Source organism: Rutilus rutilus, assembly GCF_951802725.1.
Source record: "Rutilus rutilus genome assembly, chromosome: 7".
NCBI classification, from domain to species: Eukaryota; Metazoa; Chordata; class Actinopteri; order Cypriniformes; family Leuciscidae; genus Rutilus; species Rutilus rutilus.
The window spans coordinates 360001-382697 of record NC_140221.1 but is presented as its reverse complement, the minus strand read 5'-3'; the positions used below and the strand labels follow the sequence as shown (position 1 = coordinate 382697).

The 22697-nt window shown below is 44.2% G+C and overlaps 1 protein-coding gene across 1 annotated transcript in view; it reads right to left on the bottom strand.

Annotated features, from left to right (window-relative positions):
- Positions 1 to 3690: 3690 nt before the first annotated feature.
- The window catches only part of ddx54 (DEAD (Asp-Glu-Ala-Asp) box polypeptide 54), a 33202-nt gene continuing 14195 nt past the window's right edge, over positions 3691 to 22697 (bottom strand). Inside the window, exons 7-20 of the mRNA XM_084414427.1 lie at positions 21879 to 21974; positions 20026 to 20147; positions 19792 to 19853; positions 19134 to 19265; positions 17772 to 17982; positions 17017 to 17148; positions 12293 to 12514; positions 10678 to 10751; positions 9918 to 10103; positions 6204 to 6337; positions 5945 to 6058; positions 5743 to 5853; positions 5142 to 5236; positions 3691 to 4635 (exon numbers count right to left, since the gene is read on the bottom strand). Of these exons, the coding sequence (XP_084270553.1) occupies positions 4259 to 4635; positions 5142 to 5236; positions 5743 to 5853; positions 5945 to 6058; positions 6204 to 6337; positions 9918 to 10103; positions 10678 to 10751; positions 12293 to 12514; positions 17017 to 17148; positions 17772 to 17982; positions 19134 to 19265; positions 19792 to 19853; positions 20026 to 20147; positions 21879 to 21974 (2068 nt within the window). The 3' untranslated portion in view covers positions 3691 to 4258. The remainder of the gene's footprint in view (positions 4636 to 5141; positions 5237 to 5742; positions 5854 to 5944; positions 6059 to 6203; positions 6338 to 9917; positions 10104 to 10677; positions 10752 to 12292; positions 12515 to 17016; positions 17149 to 17771; positions 17983 to 19133; positions 19266 to 19791; positions 19854 to 20025; positions 20148 to 21878; positions 21975 to 22697) is intronic.

Here is a 22697-nt window from a genome sequence, read left to right as displayed (position 1 = left end):
CAATCAGAGCGTTTCACCTGAGCGACGGCGTCCAATCAGAGCGTTTCACCTGAGCATTCAATCAGAGCGACGGAGTCCAATCAGAGCGTTTCACCTGAGCGACGGCGTCCAATCAGAGCGTTTCACCTGAGCGATGGAGTCCAATCAGAGCGTTTCACCTGAGCGATGGAGTCCAATCAGAACGTTTCATCTGAGCATTCAATCAGAGCGTTTCACCTGAGCGACAGAGTCCAATCAGAGCGTTTCACCTGAGCGACGACGTCCAATCAGAGCGTTTCACCTGAGTGACGGCGTCCAATCAGAGAGTTTCACCTGAGCGACGGCATCCAATCAGAGCGTTTCACCAGAGCATTTGATCAGAGCGTTTCACCTGAGCGACGGCGTCCAATCAGAGCGTTTCACCTGAGTGACGGCGTCCAATCAGAGAGTTTCACCTGAGCGACGGCATCCAATCAGAGCGTTTCACCTGAGCATTTGATCAGAGCGTTTCACCTGAGCGACGGAGTCCAATCAGAGCGTTTCACCTGAGCGACGACGTCCCATCAGAGCGTTTCACCTGAGCGACGGTGTCCAATCAGAGCGTTTCACCTGAGTGACGGCGTCCAATCAGAGAGTTTCACCTGAGCGACGGCATCCAATCAGAGCGTTTCACCTGAGCATTTGATCAGAGCGTTTCATCTGAATGCCAACAACACAGCAGATTATGAAGGGCCTCGTTTGGCAGCGGTCGTGTGCCGTCGAGCCGTTTCTCCGGACAGGAGTGCGTTTCCCAAAACGAGTCGGTGTTTCCCGAAACTATAGTCCTAACGAACATTCGCAAACAGCATCGCAGAGTTGTGTGTTTGGAGCGACAGATCTCGACCTGTGGTTAGAAGAAGAGTTTCTTGTTTGCATGACATGTGGACTCAATAAATCCTGATCTTGAGCAAAATAATCAATTCAGTGCAATCTATATCTTTTATTTAGAAATACATACAAATGTCATTTACGTCTTTTAGTTTGTCAAGAGATTTAAAGCGTAGTTTCTGAAGAGTGCGCATGTGTGAACGAGCTCTAGTGTGTAAGAACGAGACTATTATTGAATCTGGAAATAAAGCAAAACAACTGAGAAAAATGAGAAATAGTCCTCAGATGCATGTCTGTAATAAATAGCAAAACATCGAGCATTAATTAGATCTAAAACAGATTCATTAACAGTAGTTATTACTCCAACACCTGCGTGACATCATTAACCAACGTGGTTGAACGACCACTTTGCGACAATACGGTTTGGGGAAACAGTCGTGACTAGCTAGTTGATTTCTTCAACGATGCATCGTACTATGATAGTGAAGCCGCGAGTTACGGCGTTGTACGGGAAACACACCCCGGAGCGTCCGTGACCCCGGAGCCTGATTGACAGGCTAATAATGGCTCCACTCCACATGGATAAGCAGCTCAGCGCTTCTGGAGAGGACGGCGTGTCCGGCCTGGGAACGCTGATAACTGGGAACGCTGATAAGACTCTCGCTCCTCTTCCCTGATTGGAAAGCTGGAAGTGCAGCTCTCTCTGGGTAAGCTGCTATCAGAAGGGTTTTAATAGTTCACATGCTGGAGCTCTCGAAGGAAAACATTCCTCCGGGGATCAGATGAATATTAAAAGGCTCATATCATATATACCAATCAAATGTCTTACTTTTGAAGTACAAGATCCTTGATCCCAAGTCAATCCTTTCTTAACTTATGAAACTTTCTGACTTTTCAAAACGTCACACATATGGTCATCAGTCAAGGTCAGCTTGCCGTTTACCATGTGCTCTATGTATGTGCATTGATTAATATGTGAATAAAATTGATTAATAATTTAAATAAAATTAAATCATATAAAGTGCTCGTGTCTCTTCAGAAGACTTAAGGGATAGTTCACCCAAAAATAAACATTAGCCCATGATTTACTCACCCTCAAGTCATCCTAGGTGTATATGACATTCTTCTTCCAGACGAATACAGTCGGAGTAATATTAAAAAATGTCCTGGCTCTTCCAAGCTTTATAATGGGAGTAAAAAAAAAACAAAGTTGAAGTCCATCAAAGTGCATCTATTCATGATTAAAGTGCTCAAAACGGCTCTGGCAAGATAATAAAGGCCTTCTGAAGTGAAGTGATGCGTTCGTGTAAGAAAAATATTAATATTTTAAATTTTATCGACTAAAATATCTAGCTTCCGGCAGACGGCCTATGCAAGCCGACTTACGTCAAAAGAGAAACACTTGACGCACAACGTAATGACGAATGCGGTTGGCCAGTCCTGTTTGTTTGAACCGCGAGAGGCGTCATTCATCAGGGTTCGGCAACAGAAAGCCCGTGGGCCAAAACTGGCACTACTGCTTTATTAATGTATCCAGTGTAAAACCCGGACACCGCCACATGTGGCTTGTTAATGACTGTCCTACTACAGGATTTAACACAGAGTAACAGCTCACTGCCAGTTACAGAAGACACTGTAACAATCTGTCACAGGCAAATCTAGTTGAATTTTTTATTAATTCATTTCTTAAGTCATTCTTTGAATATATTCTGGCCCGCCATCTAGTGGCGAATTTCTTTTTGGCCCGATGCCAAACTTACTTGCCGATTGTGTCCTACGCTACATGATAATCATACATCATACATCTTCAAGTGTCACTCGTTTGGCATAAGTCGACTTGCATACGGAGATGCTATAAGATTCCAGCAACAAATAATTTGTCTGTCAACACCAGATGCGAATTCGAATTCGGCAGAATCGGCACAACACCGGTAATTAAAACAGAAAACCGTTGCTAGTCAACAGCATAAATTTGTGTAGGACTATAATGACCAGTAAAGTCAATCAGGTAATTATACGGTATTGTACCGCGATTGCTGTGTGAAACGGACTATTGATAACCACTTTAAGAGTTTACCATTTCACGAGCCGTCACCTCATATTACACCATCGTCATCTTCATCATCATCATCATCAATCTCTTGACCAGTTCAGCGCGACTCACCGCGTTTAGACGGGTCAGTTCCTCAACACTGCAGGACACACTGGCGACTGGCGTTACGTCCGTTAATATTCAAATGTCTGCGCGGGAAGAATCCATGTGACGCATGCGCGCTGGAATCACGCTCGAAAGATTGCGCAAACAAATGACACAGCTGTGTTCGAAATCGCCCTTATACCCCAATTCAATATTCCCTACATTAATCCACTGATATAGTTCACTTGGAGTGAATTCAGACACTGTGCCTGAAGGTCTGCCGCTTTTGCAGTTTGTGCTTCCTTTTTAATAATTATTTGAATCCAGTGCAAGTGTTATACTAATATTACATATAATTGTGTGGTAAAATGTAAAATGTCACACATTTTATTTTTGCAGAAATGTATTCTGTGAAGAATGCCTTATTTTCCACTTAAATAGGACCACAATCAATAAATGGTCCTCTTATAAAGGAACTATTCAACGTACATTTAGAAGTTGAACGCATGCTTGCTAGTCACCATAAAATCAAAACAGATCTTATTTTTTATGGAATATTGCAGTGTTTATTCTAAATGATCTATGGGTGCACATCATTATTGTGTTAATCTTGAATCAGAGTAAGTTCCTCTTGCAGCATCTCTTCTTTTCTCTGATGACGAGGGCGGGGCTATAACCTGTCACTCACATGAGATCAGCCAATAGCAGACTTTTAATTATTTATTTTTTTACATTTGTTCTTGTTCCAGAATTGTTTCACTCGGATACACGACTCAATAGGGAAGAAAAGACGAGCACAACTTCAGTTTCATGTCAACTTTAAGAGTGAACCCTTAGCATAATTATAAACAAATTAATCATTAAAGGGTTTCTTAATTTAATGGGTTTTGAGAACCTGTCACACATACTGTGAAACTCATAGGCTCTCCTGGTTTCACGTGTTCATGATGACACTGAAATCTCAAGACAAACGTTCAGTAAACATTTCTATCACACCAATCTCATGTGAACCGGTATAAAGTTGTGGCGCCAACTGCACTGTGAGGTCTTACTGTAACTGACGGGTTTAGTAATTGTTTAACAACAACAACAAAATTTAGGAAACTGCAGTGGAAATTATTTTCCGTGGTAATGGACATTCTGTCGATAGTTGAACCGAAACATCTCTTTTAATGCAGACAAAGAGAAACATGTGCATGTAACGTTTAAGCAAAAGAGTTCAAGACGTCCATCTTGTTTTCCGTGGAAGCGAGATTGTTCGTATCGATTCCTCTATTAAAGTCTCTTCCTCATCTTTCCCTTCTTGTTGCCGCCACGCCCGAAGCCAGAACGCATCACTTCCTGTAGCCGCTGCTTTCCTTTGGCGCGCAGCTTCTTCATGCCGCCGCTCTGCAGGAACTGCTGTTTAGCTTTACGCTTGCGTAGCTTAAGGATCTGATCGCGGTTCTTCAGCTCCGATCGCACACGCGAGCCGCTCTCGCCATGAGCTCCTCCTCTTCCTCCCGATTGGCCATAAGCTCCTCCTCTTCCTCCCGACTGGCCATAACCTCCTCTTCCTCTCGACTGGCCATAAGCTCCTCCTCTTCCTCCCGACTGGCCATAACCTCCTCTTCCTCTCGACTGGCCATAAGCTCCTCCTCTTCCTCCACGACCTGAAGAAACCACAACACAAACACACTAGTACTCAAGAGAGCGGATGTCATGTGATCACTGGATGATTTTACAACACAATCTTTCGGTGGGTCCCAATTCGCATACTATCGGTCCTAAATAGTATTCGAAAATAGAATTAGTACGTCCCAAATCATAGTATGTTGAAATGAGTTTTCCCAACGATACCCGGATGGTCTACTTTTTGCAGATTCGTGAACACACTAACGGCTAATATCGTCCGCAACCCATTGTGCTGTGGACGAAGATTCGATTAGAACTACAAACACAAGTGAAAAGTGTTAAAAAACTACAGACATGGAGGGCGTTTAAGCACGTAACTAAGCGACAGAGCTGTCTGTTAAAGATGACAAAGTACTGTCCCAAAGCTTGCCTACTCTTTTGCTACACTCAAAAGTATGTACTTTTCCTTCACAAAAAGAGTACTTTAAATACTTTTATGGTGTAGTACAAGTAGGGGAATTGGGACTTAGCATTGGTCTCTTACCGCTGGAGTTCCTCCCTCTCGACGGTCCTCCAGTTTCTCCATCCGAGTCTGACGCTCGGTCATCCATCTTATTCTTCTTCTTCCATTCTTCATAACTGGACCAAAGTCAAGAAAACCAACTGACACGCAATTACTTAATTAACATAGATGGCCTTATCGCTCTATATGGAGCAAATGAGCTGTTCCTCTGGGTCCTAAAGCCAGTTCACTTCAGTATGCATTCAGATACACATGTAGACATTATTAAAAATAAAATGGGTAAAGCTTTAGCATTTTTAGTTTGAATTTTGATCATTTTCATTTTTGTACTAAAACATTCCATTCATTCCTAAGGGGTCAAATTGACCGGCAAGGGAAGGTTTTGATACTTTTTAAAATTTCAACCACAAAACTCCTCGAATCCATTCATTGTTTTGTGTGTATTCATGGTTCATGCGTGACAAAAGTCCTGGGCTTGATTGTTTATATCGTCTCTGAAATGTAAGCCATCCCATCGCCCAGATCTAACCTGCTGTTAGAAATCAAGACATTAACATCATGAGTTCCTGTAAAACTGCTCTGGAACGATGTGATACGAAAAGACTCTTTTCCAGAAGGATACAAGTTCTTTTTCTTCTTCTTGCCGCTGACCACCGTTCCACTCTCTGTCCTGATCTTCTTCTGTTTGTCGTCTTTACCCGTGTCACGGACGAAGCGCTTCCTCTTGCGATCCCTGCGGAGAACACGCGTGTGTTAGGATAAGAACACGTGTGTCAGGATAACACGTGCGCAGGGTCACGCGTGTAAAAGCCGGCGTTGCTCACCACTTCATCAAGCTCTTGTGTTGATTTAAAGATTTGCTCTCGTCACCCATCAGATCCAGAACTGCAGAGGAGGCCTGATGCTCGAACGAGCCCGCATCTGCCCCGAGACTCAGCCTACACACACACATTTAACAGTTTTCAAATTAACCACATTGAATACTACTACTACTACTACTACTACTACTACTAATAATAATAATAACAATAATAATAATAATAAAAATAACAACAACAACAACAAAGCAGGTGTCAGCCATACCCTCGCTCTGAGTCGAAGTCTTTGGGTCTGTACGGGATGTAGAATTCTTCATCTTTTCCTGGTAATGTTTTCTTTCTGCTGGTTTCAGTATCTTGCTTTCGTTTCTTCCCTCCCACCACCTCAGAGAACACCGTCTGCAGAGATCACAGATCAGACACAGAGATCACACACACAGAGATCTCAGACACAGAGAGATCAGACACACAGATCTCAGACGCACCGAGATCAGACACGCACAGAGATCAGACGCGCACAGAGATCAGACACACACAGAGATCAGACACACACAGAGATCACACGCACCGAGATCACACGCGCACAGAGATCAGACACACAGAGATCACACGCGCACAGAGATCAGACACACACAGAGATCAGACGCACACAGAGAGATCAGACACACAGATCTCAGACGCACCGAGATCAGACACGCACAGAGATCAGACGCGCACAGAGATCAGACACACACAGAGATCACACGCGCACAGAGATCAGACACACCGAGATCACACGCGCACAGAGATCAGACACACACAGAGATCAGACGCACACAGAGATCAGACACACACCGAGATCACACGCACCGAGATCACACGCGCACAGAGATCAGACACGCACCGAGGTCAGACACACACAGAGATCAGACACACACAGAGATCACACGCACCGAGATCACACGCGCACCGAGATCACACGCACACAGAGATCACACACACAGAGATCACACACACACAGAGATCAGACGCGCACAGAGATCAGACACACACCGAGATCACACGCGCACAGAGATCAGACACGCACCGAGATCACACGCGCACAGAGATCAGACGCGCACAGAGATCAGACACGCACCGAGATCACACACACACAGAGATCAGACGCGCACAGAGATCAGACACACACCGAGATCACACACACACAGAGATCAGACGCGCACAGAGATCAGACACGCACCGAGATCACACACACACAGAGATCAGACGCGCACAGAGATCAGACACACACCGAGATCACACACACACCGAGATCACACGCGCACAGAGATCAGACACGCACCGAGATCACACGCGCACAGAGATCAGACGCGCACAGAGATCAGACACGCACCGAGATCACACACACACAGAGATCAGACGCGCACAGAGATCAGACACACACCGAGATCACACGCGCACAGAGATCAGACACGCACCGAGATCACACGCGCACAGAGATCAGACGCGCACAGAGATCAGACACGCACCGAGATCACACACACACAGAGATCAGACGCGCACAGAGATCAGACACACACCGAGATCACACGCGCACAGAGATCAGACACGCGCCGAGATCACACGCGCACAGAGATCAGACGCGCACCGAGATCACACGCACCGAGATCACACGCGCACCGAGATCACACGCACCGAGATCACACGCGCACAGAGATCAGACACGCACCGAGGTCAGACACACACAGAGATCAGACACACACAGAGATCACACGCACCGAGATCACACGCGCACCGAGATCACACACACACAGAGATCAGACACACAGAGATCACACACACACACAGAGATCAGACGCGCACAGAGATCAGACACGCACCGAGATCACACGCGCACAGAGATCAGACACGCACCGAGATCACACGCGCACAGAGATCAGACACACACAGAGATCAGACACACACAGAGATCACACGCACCGAGATCACACGCGCACCGAGATCACACGCACCGAGATCACACGCGCACAGAGATCAGACACGCACCGAGATCACACGCGCACCGAGGTCAGACACACACAGAGATCAGACACACACAGAGATCACACGCACCGAGATCACACACGCACCGAGATCACACGCGCACCGAGATCACACGCACACAGAGATCAGACACACAGAGATCACACACGCACCGAGATCACACGCACACAGAGATCACACGCACACAGAGATCACACACGCACCGAGATCAGACACGCACAGAGATCAGACACGCACCGAGGTCAGACACACACAGAGATCAGACACACACAGAGATCAAACGCACCGAGATCACACGCACACAGAGATCACACGCACCGAGATCACACACGCACCGAGATCAGACACACACAGAGATCAGACACACAGAGATCACACACGCACCGAGATCAGACACACACAGAGATCAGACACACAGAGATCACACACGCACCGAGATCAGACACACACAGAGATCAGACACACAGAGATCACACACGCACCGAGATCAGACACACACAGAGATCAGACACACAGAGATCATACACACAGAGATCACACGCGCACCGAGATCAGACACGCACCGAGGTCAGACACACACAGAGATCAGACACACACAGAGATCACACGCACCGAGATCACACGCGCACCGAGATCACACGCACACAGAGATCAGACACACAGAGATCACACACACACAGAGATCAGACGCGCACAGAGATCAGACACGCACCGAGATCACATGCGCACAGAGATCAGACACGCACCGAGATCACACGCGCACAGAGATCAGACACGCACCGAGATCAGACACGCACCGAGATCACACGCGCACCGAGATCACACGCGCACAGAGATCAGACACGCACCGAGATCACACGCGCACAGAGATCAGACACGCACCGAGATCACACGCGCACCGAGATCAGACACGCACCGAGGTCAGACACACACAGAGATCAGACACACACAGAGATCACACGCACCGAGATCACACGCGCACCGAGATCACACGCACACAGAGATCACACACACAGAGATCACACACACACAGAGATCAGACGCGCACAGAGATCAGACACACACAGAGATCAGACACGCACCGAGGTCAGACACACACAGAGATCAGACACACACAGAGATCAGACACACAGAGATCACACACACACAGAGATCAGACGCGCACAGAGATCAGACACGCACCGAGATCACATGCGCACAGAGATCAGACACACACAGAGATCAGACGCGCACAGAGATCACACACACACAGAGATCAGACGCGCACAGAGATCAGACACGCACCGAGATCACACGCGCACAGAGATCAGACACGCACCGAGATCACACGCGCACCGAGATCACACGCGCACAGAGATCAGACACGCACCGAGATCACACGCGCACAGAGATCAGACACGCACCGAGATCAGACACGCACCGAGATCACACGCGCACCGAGATCACACGCGCACAGAGATCAGACACGCACCGAGATCACACGCGCACAGAGATCAGACACGCACCGAGATCACACGCGCACCGAGATCACACGCGCACCGAGATCACACGCACACAGAGATCAGACACACACAGAGATCACACGCACCGAGATCACACGCACACAGAGATCAGACACACACAGAGATCACACGCACCGAGATCAGACACGCACCGAGATCAGACACACACCGAGATCAGACACACACCGAGATCAGACACACACCGAGATCAGACACACACCGAGATCAGACACACACCGGGATCAGACACGCACCGGGATCAGACACACACCGAGATCAGACACACACCGAGATCAGACACGCACCGAGATCACACGCGCACCGGGATCAGACACACAGAGATCACACGCGCACCGAGATCAGACACACACCGAGATCAGACACACACCGATCAGACACACACAGAGATCAGACACACAGAGAGATCACACACAGTCAGTGTGTTCGACGCTCACCTGAATCTCGTCTTCGTCCTCCTCGGGTCGTGGTTCTGTCCTGGTTACCACGGCGACGGCGGCCTGGCCCATCAGCTCCGCTCGCGCTGTGGAGAACTTGTGGACCAGAGCACTGTCCCGGGATCGCTTGGCCCGCATCACCTCGCTGGCACTGGTTTTGTTGCTGGAGTTGATTTCAAAAATAGTCTGAGGAAACAAGAACGTGCAGCTCGACCAATAAACATCCGAATTGATAGTCAGAACCAGAACTATATTCAAAGTCTTCTGAAGTCAAACACTATGTAGGGAATGGGAGATCTATGGGAAATCTATTTGTGATGATTGCTTTTTTTTTTAATTACTGAGTGTTTACTTGTCTTTTATAATGCTTGAAATATATATTAGTTGCGCTAGTTGTTTTCTATGGTGTTTTTAAACCACAGGCAAACGCTCCTTGTGTAAGTGTTCTTTAGCCTGTTGATTTTTGTTCATGATATATTTACCTTATTGGAATCAAAATTAGGAATCGATAAGAATCGGAATCAATAAGCAGAATTGGAATCGGAATCATTCAAATTCAAACGATACACAACCCTAATCACAAAAGAGATCTGAGATGGACAGAGGAGAACGACATCAGCCAATAATGGCTTGAACTGCGAACTTCAGAAGATGAAAGAAAGTAATGCTGATTTTGAACAACACAAGCCGAGTAAATGATGACAGAACGTTCATTCCTGAGCCGTCAGAGAGACGATACTGGATAAAGGAATAAACGTACAGATTTAGCCTTGTAGCCCTTGATGCAGTCGACCATCAGCAGCCGGTCCAGTTCCACCCGCTCCAGTCCAGAACCTGAGACACACACACACACAGAAGAGTTCAGCAGGAGTTTCTCACACACACACACACACAGCAGCGGTTGGACGGCCATCTTGGACAGGTCTGCGCTCTTGATGCGTTTGATGGACTCGGGCAGAGCCCGTCTACAGAGAGCCGCCTGCCCACTCCATATTAAGTCCTATTGTACCGAATGTTGGTTGTAGTTCCACCAGAGCTCCACTGGGGGCGATCGCCCATGAGTGCAGACTGAATGGGAGTATATGGAGCTAGACGGCTAAATGTGTCTCTTTCACCCGATTGCCGTTGAGAAATCTCAGATTTGATAGTAGGTTTTGCAAGTTCAACATGGGTTATAGGTCGAAAGTTGAATGAACGAGTACTTATGTCCTTTCGGTTTCTTACAGGTTGAGTTGTTGTTGCCCATAACACGCTAGCATTCTGCTAATGAACGCTGATTGGTCAGTGAAGGACTGATCACGACCAGAGATACCGCTTGATGGCATTGTGGCATCCGAAGCGGGACCAGAATGTTAAGGCGGACTTTTTCGCCCCAGTTTTTTGTTTTTTTTTACGCAGCAACTTTTTTTTTTGGTTGCTGCCACTTTTATCTGCCTATGATTATGTATGTATGTATGTGAAATTTACACGGAAAATAAATTGAATTTGAGTACTTGTTGTGTTATTCTTGTGTTAGGAAATACAGGATACATATGGTATAGTATTGCCACCTTAAAAAAAACAACAACAACCAATGTCCCGCTCAATAGTGCTAAATATCAATAAAAATTGAAAAAGGAGAAAAATGCCTCGCAGGTGTGCAATGATAAATTGTCCTAATAGTGGGCAAAGGGTTGTCCTATTTCTCGAGAGAAAAGAAAGTGCAGAGCGCGAAAGCACCAAAGTGACTGAAGGATTGCCGTAAAGCAGTATCTCTGGTCGTACGATGTGTGTGACGTCATTGACATAATAAAAAGACTTTTTAAAGCAAATAAGTGACTCTAAAAAATCTAACACTCAGCAATGTGTAACTTCTTTGCATCTCCTTTCGAATACAACATTCAAATTACTAGACAAAAAAATTATATCCTGAGAAAAGTGTATTTTGAGGGGTATAGCGCCATAGACCTCCATTCATTATGCACTCGTCCTGTGAGCGCCCTCATGTGGAGCCAGAGTGGAACTGCACTCGTCCTGTGAGCGCCCTCATGTGGAGCCAGAGTGGAACTGCACTCGTCCTGTGAGCGCCCTCATGTGGAGCCAGAGTGGAACTGCAACCAGTTCAGAAGCTGGAAGTTTCCTGAGAGTGGAAGTTCTCCCCTTATTAGACATTCTCTGACTCGGGTGACGGGCTCTCACACACACACACCCAGCAGCGGGTGGACGGCCATCTTGGACAGGTCTGCGCTCTTGATGGACTCGGGTGACGGGCGGGCTCGCTCGCTCGCTCGCTCACTCACTCACTCTTGACGCGCTTGATGGACTCGGGTGACTGGATCTCACACACACACACACACACACAAGAGTTCAGGAGTTTCTCTCACACACACACTCACCCAGCAGCGGGTGGACGGCCATCTTGGACAGGTCTGCGCTCTTGACGCGCTTGACGGACTCGGGTGACGGGCTGGGTCGGGACTTCAGGTACTGCTTGTATGCGTTCTCAGAGACCCGGTGGAGAGTCTGCAGATCCAGAGAGTTCTCGTGAGCCGTCTGAAGCTGAGAGTCTTCATCATCCAGAACACTCTGAGGAACCCGACCGAAAACGCCGTCCGCATCTGACGACCGGCACAGAGAGAGTTATGTATACAGTACACACACACACATACATACACACATACATACACACATACATACATATATATATATATACAGTGAGGAAAATAAGTATTTGAACACCCTGCTATTTTGCAAGTTCTCCCACTTAGAAATCATGGAGGGGTCTGAAATTGTCATCGTAGGTGCATGTCCACTGTGAGAGACATAATCTAAAAAAAAAAATCCAGAAACCTCAATGTATGATTTTTTAACTATTTATTTGTATGATACAGCTGCAAATAAGTATTTGAACACCTGAGAAAATCAATGTTAATATTTGGTACAGTAGCCTTTGTTTGCAATTACAGAGGTCAAACGTTTCCTGTAGTTTTTCACCAGGTTTGCACACACTGCAGGAGGGATTTTGGCCCACTCCTCCACACAGATCTTCTCTAGATCAGTCAGGTTTCTGGGCTGTCGCTGAGAAACACGGAGTTTGAGCTCCCTCCAAAGATTCTCTATTGGGTTTAGGTCTGGAGACTGGCTAGGCCACGCCAGAACCTTGATATGCTTCTTACAGAGCCACTCCTTGGTTATCCTGGCTGTGTGCTTCGGGTCATTGTCATGTTGGAAGACCCAGCCTCGACCCATCTTCAATGCTCTAACTGAGGGAAGGAGGTTGTTCCCCAAAATCTCGCAATACATGGCCCCGGTCATCCTCTCCTTAATACAGTGCAGTCGCCCTGTCCCATGTGCAGAAAAACACCCCCAAAGCATGATGCTACCACCCCCATGCTTCACAGTAGGGATGGTGTTCTTGGGATGGTACTCATCATTCTTCTTCCTCCAAACACGTTTAGTGGAATTATGACCAAAAAGTTCTATTTTGGTCTCATCTGACCACATGACTTTCTCCCATGACTCCTCTGGATCATCCAAATGGTCATTGGCAAACTTAAGACGGGCCTTGACATGTGCTGGTTTAAGCAGGGGAACCTTCCGTGCCATGCATGATTTCAAACCATGACGTCTTAGTGTATTACCAACAGTAACCTTGGAAACGGTGGTCCCAGCTCTTTTCAGGTCATTGACCAGCTCCTCCCGTGTAGTTCTGGGCTGATTTCTCACCTTTCTTAGGATCATTGAGACCCCACGAGGTGAGATCTTGCATGGAGCCCCAGTTCGAGGGAGATTGACAGTCATGTTTAGCTTCTTCCATTTTCTAATGATTGCTCCAACAGTGGACCTTTTTTCACCAAGCTGCTTGGCAATTTCCCCGTAGCCATTTCCAGCCTTGTGGAGGTGTACAATTTTGTCTCTAGTGTCTTTGGACAGCTCTTTGGTCTTGGCCATGTTAGTAGTTGGATTCTTACTGATTGTATGGGGTGGACAGGTGTCTTTATGCAGCTAACGACCTCAAACAGGTGCATCTAATTTAGGATAATAAATGGAGTGGAGGTGGACATTTTAAAGGCAGACTAACAGGTCTTTGAGGGTCAGAATTCTAGCTGATAGACAGGTGTTCAAATACTTATTTGCAGCTGTATCATACAAATAAATAGTTAAAAAATCATATATTGTGTATTTTTGTGTATTTTTGTGTATTATATATTGTTTTTAGATTATGTCTCTCACAGTGGACATGCACCTACGATGACAATTTCAGACCCCTCCATGATTTCCAAGTGGGAGAACTTGCAAAATAGCAGGGTGTTCAAATACTTATTTTCCTCACTGTATAGTACACACACACACACCAGGATTCCACATTAACCCTTTTCATGTGCTCGTCCTTCGGACAAGTAAATCTGTAATTTATGTCAGAGTAAAAAAGTTGTTTATCCAGAAAACAAAAAAATTGTGTTGTAAATATAATTTATTCTGAAGCAATATTATCAGCTTTGATATATTTAAATCTGCATATTGTCATATCTGCATTGGTAAAGGGCATTTCCCCCTTTAATCTTATTAAATATATGCTTTATCTTTCATTTTAAATTCCTAAATTTGATCAATAAATTCAGTTTAAAATAATAAGACACTATAGAGTTGTTAAGGCAAAAAAAAATTACAACTGCACTAAAAAAAATGTTATGAGATGGTTTTAAATATTTTACAAATAAACGTTGGAAAGAATGATAAACACGAAACTGAACCACCAGTAGGTGGCGGCAGGTGACCGTCTTAATGAGTCATTCAATCAAACGATTCGTTCAGGAACGAGGCCGATGTTTATGAACGGGTCATTGAATCCGGGCTCGTTCAGGAGTGAATCATTGATGATGTTCTGCTGTGATCTTTGCAACTATTTTCGCTGCTGAAACAGAACAAAAAGTGTCAATATTGCGTAAAAAATGTAAGTGACTTTATTTTAACTTTTTTGACCTGTTGTATGAAACCAATGTCACATTTTCAATCATGATGGTATTCCGGAAAACAGCACTCGCGTGATGATGCTTAACTATCATGTGTTAAAAATATAAAAACTGCACATTTTGAATGTTTATCGGCAGTGTGTTGTTCACGGAGTTTGTTTGTTTGAGCTGCGCTCATTTGTAAACAGCGCCACCTAGTGTTGTCACGATACCAAAATTATTATTTCGATACCGATACCAAGTCAAGTATTGCGATTTCGATACTTTTTTGATACTTTTCCTGAAAAGGGAGAAACACTCTCAAATATCATTGCTGTGCTTTATTTTAAAACCGGGACAACATTCTAATCCTATAACACACTAATAAATGAACATATGAACAGCAGATATACTAAACATTTGAACAAAATATGAAATATCAAAATATAAAAAATAAATTAGAGCAATGACATTCAAGGTAAAAAAATATATAAATTTAGCAGCATTATGTCATTTATCATAAGAAACATAAGAGCTTTATCTTGATTCTGAACTTTGAATAAAAATATGAACAGCGATTATATTAAACAATGTTTAATATTGGTAACATATGATAAGCCTCATTGGTGATATATTTGACATATGGGGAGAGTTGTGGAAGGCCTATACTTCATGTTAAACATAAATATATAGCAGCAAAGACAACGTCGGCAGTGTTGACGGCAAAATAGGCTACAGAATAATTCGTTCTGTATTGAGAGGTGCAATATTTGAAAATCGATAATATTTTTTTAAATTACATTTATATTGTATTTATGTCAAAACTTTCAAACATCAAAATGTCATTTATTAATATATATTCGTGTCAAAATGACATAGAAACATCTTTTCCTATTCTGTTTTGCCTGGAAACGCTTCCAACACGCTTGCGTGACGCGTGAGGAATAGGCGTCGGTTCTATTTATAGCAAGCACGCGTTTTCCGCGTGTCTCGAGCTGCTCCCAGACGCGTGTGTCACGCAGGCAGTTAACATGGGAGCCGAAATAAAAACGCAGCCAGTGTGTCGCCGGCCTTACAAATCTGGAACGCGGTCATTCTTAGAAGTATGGATACTAATAAATTAAGGAATCGTGACGTTTTTAATTTCCGATTTACTTTTGAAGTATCGGTGCACCGTGCAACAGAGCAAGGTAGGCAACGTACTTCCATATGTCACTCCTCGCGTCATCTTTTTCTACGAGTCGTGGACCACTTGTGCTCGCACATGCAGCCATCTCTGTAGTGTTTTGTCACATGACACTGACAGCGGCAGGTTCTTTGTTGCGTACGTCAGGAAAAAAAACACAGACGTCCATAGGGAGGCGTTTTTTTTTTTTTTTTTTTTAGTATCGATACTGATAAATTTAGGTATCGTGACGTTTTTAATTTGCGAGTATCGCGATACTTTTGAAGTATCGGTACACCGTGCAACACTAGCGCCACCTTGTTACGTCAGTATAGTGTTATCCACTATCCATCGCGACTTACAATAAATGAATCATGCTCTTGTTTTAAGCACATTCCTCACATTATTTCAACTTTAATTCAAAATAACTCAATTTCATGCATAACCCTTTTAATTCAGCTCAAAACATCTTGCATTGTGTGTCTTTGCCGACCTCTTGTGGGAAATAAATCATATATGATACTTCATGACTCTAGATGGGCTTATAGCTCTATATGGAGTAAACGAGCTGTTCCTCTGGGTCCTAAACTCAGTTCACTTCAGTGTGCATTCAGTTACACATGTAGACATTATAAAATCTATTTATTGGTAAAGTTTTAGCATTTTTTGTTTCAATTTTGAGCATTTTTTGGTTTTTCTATGTGTCCTGAAGCATTCCTCACATTCCTTTCATTTTTATGGGGGTCAAATTGACCCGGCAAGGGAAGGTTTAAAACTCCTTGAATCAATAAAAAAAACGTGTGTATTCGTGGTTCAAGTGAGACAAAAGTTTGGGGTCAAAATGACCCGAGGAAAGGATGAGGCCGGTCCGGTCGGGCAAGTAAAATTCTCTTTCAGCCGTACCTTAAAAAAATCCACTTGTCCCAGACAAGCGTTAATGTCGATCCCTGCACACACACACACACACACACACACACACACACACACAGTCCCCTGTGTTTACCTGGTGTGTGTTCAGGGACAGCGAACTGTACGGGTCGACCCAAGAACAGATGCAGATCGTAGAGGAACGGCACTTCATCAGAACACACCAGACTGAGCGCTGTCCCGCCTCTGCCGGCACGAGCCACGCGACCTGCAACACAGAGGTCAGGGGTTAAAGGTCGAGGTCATGGATTAACATCGAGGTCAGGGGTTAAAGTTCAGGAGTTAGAGGTCAATGTTAGGGGTTAGAGATTGAGGTCAGGGGTTAAAGGTCAGGGGTTAAAAGTCGAGGTGAGGGGCTAAAGTTCATGGGTTTGAGGTCACTGTTAGGGGTTAGAGGTCCTGGGTTAGAGTTCAAGGTCAGGGGTTAGAGTTCAAGGTCAGGGGTTAACATTGAGGTCAGGGGTTAACATTGAGGTCCGGGGTTAGAGGTCGAGGTCAGGGGTTAAAGTTCAGGGGTAAAAGGTCGAGGTCAGGGGTTAAAGTTCAGGGGTTAAAGTTCAGGGGTTAAAGTTCAGGGGTTAAAGTTCGAGATCGGGTTAGAGGTCGAGGTCAGGGGTTAAAGGACATGGGTTAGAGGTCCTGGGTTAAAGTTCAAACTCAAGGGTTAGAGGTCAAGGTCAGGGGTTAAAGTTCAGGGGTTAGAGGTTGAGGTCAGGGGTTTAAGTTCAGGGATTAGAGGTCAATGTTAGGGGTTAAAGTTCAGGGGTAAAAGGTCGAGGTCAGGGTTTGAAATTCAGGGGTTAGAGGTCAAGCGTCTGCTTAGTCACACACCGACTCTGTGCAGGAAGAGTTTGGGTTTGGACGGGAAGTTGAAGTTGATGGCGTTGTCGAGGAGTGGGATGTCGATGCCCCGGGCCGCCACATCAGTGACCAGCAGAACCATGGCCTTCCGGTGGACGAAGCGGCCGATGTTGATCTTACGGGCCGTCTGGTCCAGAGCGCTGTAGATGTAGGCCACCTCCACGCCCTGCTCCTTTAGGAGCTACAACACACACAAACACACACACACATCAGAACAAAGAGGACAGAATCAGCACTTCCTGGGAAACTGGTGCCAAATCTCAGTAGAGCTCCTAGCACACCGAGTCCGACATTTCCGCACGTTAAATAACAAATACGACCTCACGTTGTGTCAATCACGTTTACACACTGCCTCCGAAACTTTCGCCATAAACAAAACTTTGGATCGGGTTCGATTTTTTGCACCTTGGAACCTGTTTCAAAGTTTGTGTTCTCGGGCACCAAACACTGTTATCCAATCACAGCCTCTGATGAGCCCAAGTCAGCTGAGGTTTGAGGGGTTTACTCAGTGAACAGGGCTCGTACAGATACTGTACAATTAAATTCCAAGGCTTTAAAATTCTTTTCAAGAACTACTTTTTTGGGGGTTTTTCAAGGACTACAATCAGAGAGCTCACTTATCAAGACAATATCTATTATCTTTTAAATTCTAAAAACAGATGAATAAAAAACATACTAATAAAACAAAATGGTACAAATGAAGTGCAGCACATGCAAAGTATGCAATGACTGTAGAAACTTTAACCATTGAAAGGACACCAAGATATCGCTTATTCAAACTTATTCAAGATTTTTTTCCCATGAATATATGATTGACCTGAAGAATGAAGCTGTATCATATACTTGTGTATATATATGAGCAATATCACGTTTGCAGTCATGAGAAATGTCTTTATATCTTTATTAGACAGGCTGCAACATTCATTTTGCATGAAAATATTGTTTCATCGATTAAACACTAATTTCATATATATTGTCTTTCAGTGATTTAAGCACTTTAAGCCCTTCTTCATAAATATGGCTGTTTTCTAGGACTTCAATTTCAGAAAGTCTAATTCAAGCACTTTACGCCCCCTGTACGAACCCTGTGTTTCCATCGTAGTATCATCGTATTATCCGCCTCGATTGAGCGCATATTTTAATGCACATTTTTAGAATTGATGTGCATCTTAGCGTTTCCATTCAGAGTTTTTTTATGCAATTTACCAAAATTTGCATAAGAATAGGTGGATGGAAACACAGCTGATGATGATGAACTAGTGGACGGCTAGTCTGTTATTTGATGGAAACAGTGCGTGAATGAAAGCACAACACACACTCCTGGAGTTTTACCTCTTTCAGGAACTCCACGTGATGTTTGGTGGCGACGAACACCACCGTCTGCTCCTGCGGCTTCACCACGGTCCTCAGCAGATGCAGAAGAAGAGCCGGCTTATCGTCCATGCGCACGTGGAAGAACGAGAGCTGGACGACACGCAAACAAGGAGATGTTCAGGAATGCTGTTAAAAAGATTCTATTTCAAATAAACTTTACATTCATCAGAATCCTGAATTTTATTTAATTTTTTTCACAATTTTTAACTGTTTTCAACTGATAATAATCATAAATGTTTCTTAAGCATCAAATCATCATATTAGAATGATTTCTGAAGGATCATGTGACACTGAAGACACTTTACTATATATTCACACAGAAAACAGATGATTTACACTGGAATAATATTTCACTGTTTTTACTGTATTTTTGATCAAATAAATGCAGCCTTGATGAGCAGAAGAGACATGTTACCCCGAACCCTTGACTCTTTTACTAATCAACACGTTAATGGTCTTATAGTGAAGGATTCCTCAGTGCATGTTTGCATACTCTTTCACAGAGAACTTTCCTGTCCCTCTGATGTCATCAACCCCACGAATAAAATCAAGAGCCCATATTTCACATTACAGAGGTGACATTGAATGCGGACTTGAACAGAATGTGAATGTTCACCTTCAGCTGGTCACTGAGTTTAGTGTCCACATCCAGACGAACGAGGACCGGCTCCGTGAGGCCTGTGCGGGAAACACAGATCAGCCAATCAGAAAAGCTCAACTATCACGATACTGATCTCACCATACTCATCACCAGAACGTGACACAATGTAGTGTTGAGGCCCTGATTATATAATATATAAGGTCATAATGTCATATATGTGCAGATGTCAGTGAGTAAGAGACTGATCACCGGCTCTGGCGAACTCCACGATCAGTTTGGGAAGCGTGGCGGAGAACAGCAGTGTCTGTCGAGCGTCTGGGAGACGTCTGATGATCTCCTGAAGCTGCTCTGCAAAACCCATCTCAAACAGCCTGGAGAAGCAGAAACATCTCGTTAGAGTAACGAGGGAAGATCCAGCTGGACACTAGTGCTCCACTCATATATGAGGCTATGTTTTTATACATGAGGCCATGTTTTTTAATCAACGGCATCTGACGTTTTTCTGTTTGGTCGAAGTGCGGTGTGCGGGACTTTTTTTGACGGTGTGCGGGACTTTTATTTTGACATGTGCAAGACTTATTCTGACGGTGTGTGTGACTTTTATTTTGACATGTGCAAGACTTATTCTGACGGTGTGCGTGACTTTTATTTTGACGTGTGCAGGACTTTTATTTTGACATGTGCAAGACTTATTCTGACGTGTGCGTGACTTTTATTTTGACGTGTGCAGGACTTTTATTTTGACATGTGCAAGACTTATTCTGACGTGTGCGTGACTTTTTTTGACGGTGTGCGGGACTTTTATTTTGACATGTGCAAGACTTATTCTGACGGTGTGCGGGACTTTTATTTTGACATGTGCAAGACTTATTCTGACGGTGTGCGTGACTTATTTTGACGTGTGCAGGACTTTTATTTTGACGGTGTGCAGGACTTTTATTTTGACGGTGTACAGGTCTTATTTCAACAGTGTTTGGGACTTTTATTTTGAAAGCGCTAAGAACCCCAGTGAAATTATAATTCCCAGTGCACAGACAGTTTTTACTTCCATTTATTCTTATTTTTAACCATTTCTTTATTTGTGAAAAAATACTTTAATAGGAGTACAGAATCAAGAAGTTGTAAATCTGTTTGTTTTACAGATTTGTTTATTATCAAGATTAACAGGCGACCCCAGAATATGAACTCTACAGGCATTTTCTTTATAATGTTTTTTTTATGAGAAAACGCTTAACATGAAATAGTGTTTATATTCTTGCCTGTACATTGTTCATATCAATGAACTGAATTTGGTCTTTTAATATCATTGTAATGGGTAAAGATGACTTGTCAATGGAGGAAAGACTTGTTTTCAATAAAACTATGAATTTGTGTGTATGTGTTTCTACTATCTTTAAATTAAATTGTCTGATGTCATGACTTGTGATATCACATGAGTAGACATCTTCAAACAGGGGCTATGTTTACATATATATCGCAAATTTAAGATCTAAACAACTACATTCTCGCATAAAAAACTATTAAACGAAATTACGTGACACAGTAACAGTGTTATTTGTAAAGTTACAGTGGGTTTGCTCCTCCACCATTGATGCTTGCAGTGAGAAATATAGATCCGGCAGAAACAAGCGGAGTGATACAAACTGTGAAACGGTTTCCGTGTGATATCAGTAGAATATCGCATGGAGCAAAAAGGCTCTCATACCAGTCAGATTCGAGAACCAGAACTAACTGTTGTATAAATATCGTCCATCCAACTCCTCAAGACTTGAGGCCCATTCACACCAAGGACTATAACTGTAACGATATTGCTACAAAAGTTATTCTAAATGAAAAAGCATGACAGAGTGCACACCACAACTTTAACGACACAGAGGAACGATGTCGCTGAAATCACTTTCAGAAAGATTTTTTCAAGCTAATGAACGATAAAAACATTGACAGCCAATCAGAATCCACCCTGTTTTAAAGAGCACGAGCATTTAAAGATACAACAAACTGCAGCGCTTATAATAACAGAGCGATATCGTGCGTGTGGAGCTGATATAGTTATTGTTCTCGGAGTGAACGAGCCTTTACTCTGGTATGGAGACATCTCTCACCTGTCGGCTTCATCAAACACCATATACTCCACACCCTGGAGCTTCAGGTTCATCTCCTGGATCACGTGCATCAGACGCCCAGGAGTCCCAATGATGCTGTAGAACATCAGGAGAACAACAGGAGAAGATAAGGAGAACAACAGGAGAAGATCAGGAGAACAACAGGAGAAGATCAGGAGAACAACAGGAGAACAACAGGAGAAGATGAGGAGAACAACAGGAGAACAACAGGAGAAGATCAGGAGAACAACAGGAGAAGATCAGGAGAACAACAGAAGAAGATCAGGAGAACAACAGGGAAAGATCAGGAGAACAACAGGAGAAGATCAGGAGAACAACAGGGGAAGATGAGGAGAACAACAGGAGAAAATCAGGAGAACAACAGGAGAAGATCAGGAGAACAACAGGAGAAGATGAGGAGAACAACAGGAGAACAACAGGAGAAGATCAGGAGAACAACAGGAGAAGATCAGGAGAACAACAGGAGAACATCAGGAGAACAACAGGAGAACATCAGGAGAACAACAGGAGAAAATCAGGAGAAGATCAGGAGAACATCAGGAGAACAACAGGAGAACATCAGGAGAACAACAGGAGAACAACAGGAGAACAACAGGAGAACTACAGGAGGAGATCAGAAGAACATCAGGATAATATCAGGAGAACAACAGGAGGAGATCAGGAGAACAACAGGAGGAGATCAGGAGAACAACAGGAGGAGATCAGGAGAACAACAGGAGAACAACAGGAGAACATCAGGAGAACATGAGGAGAACAACAGGAGAACAACAGGAGGAGATCAGAAGAACATCAGGATAA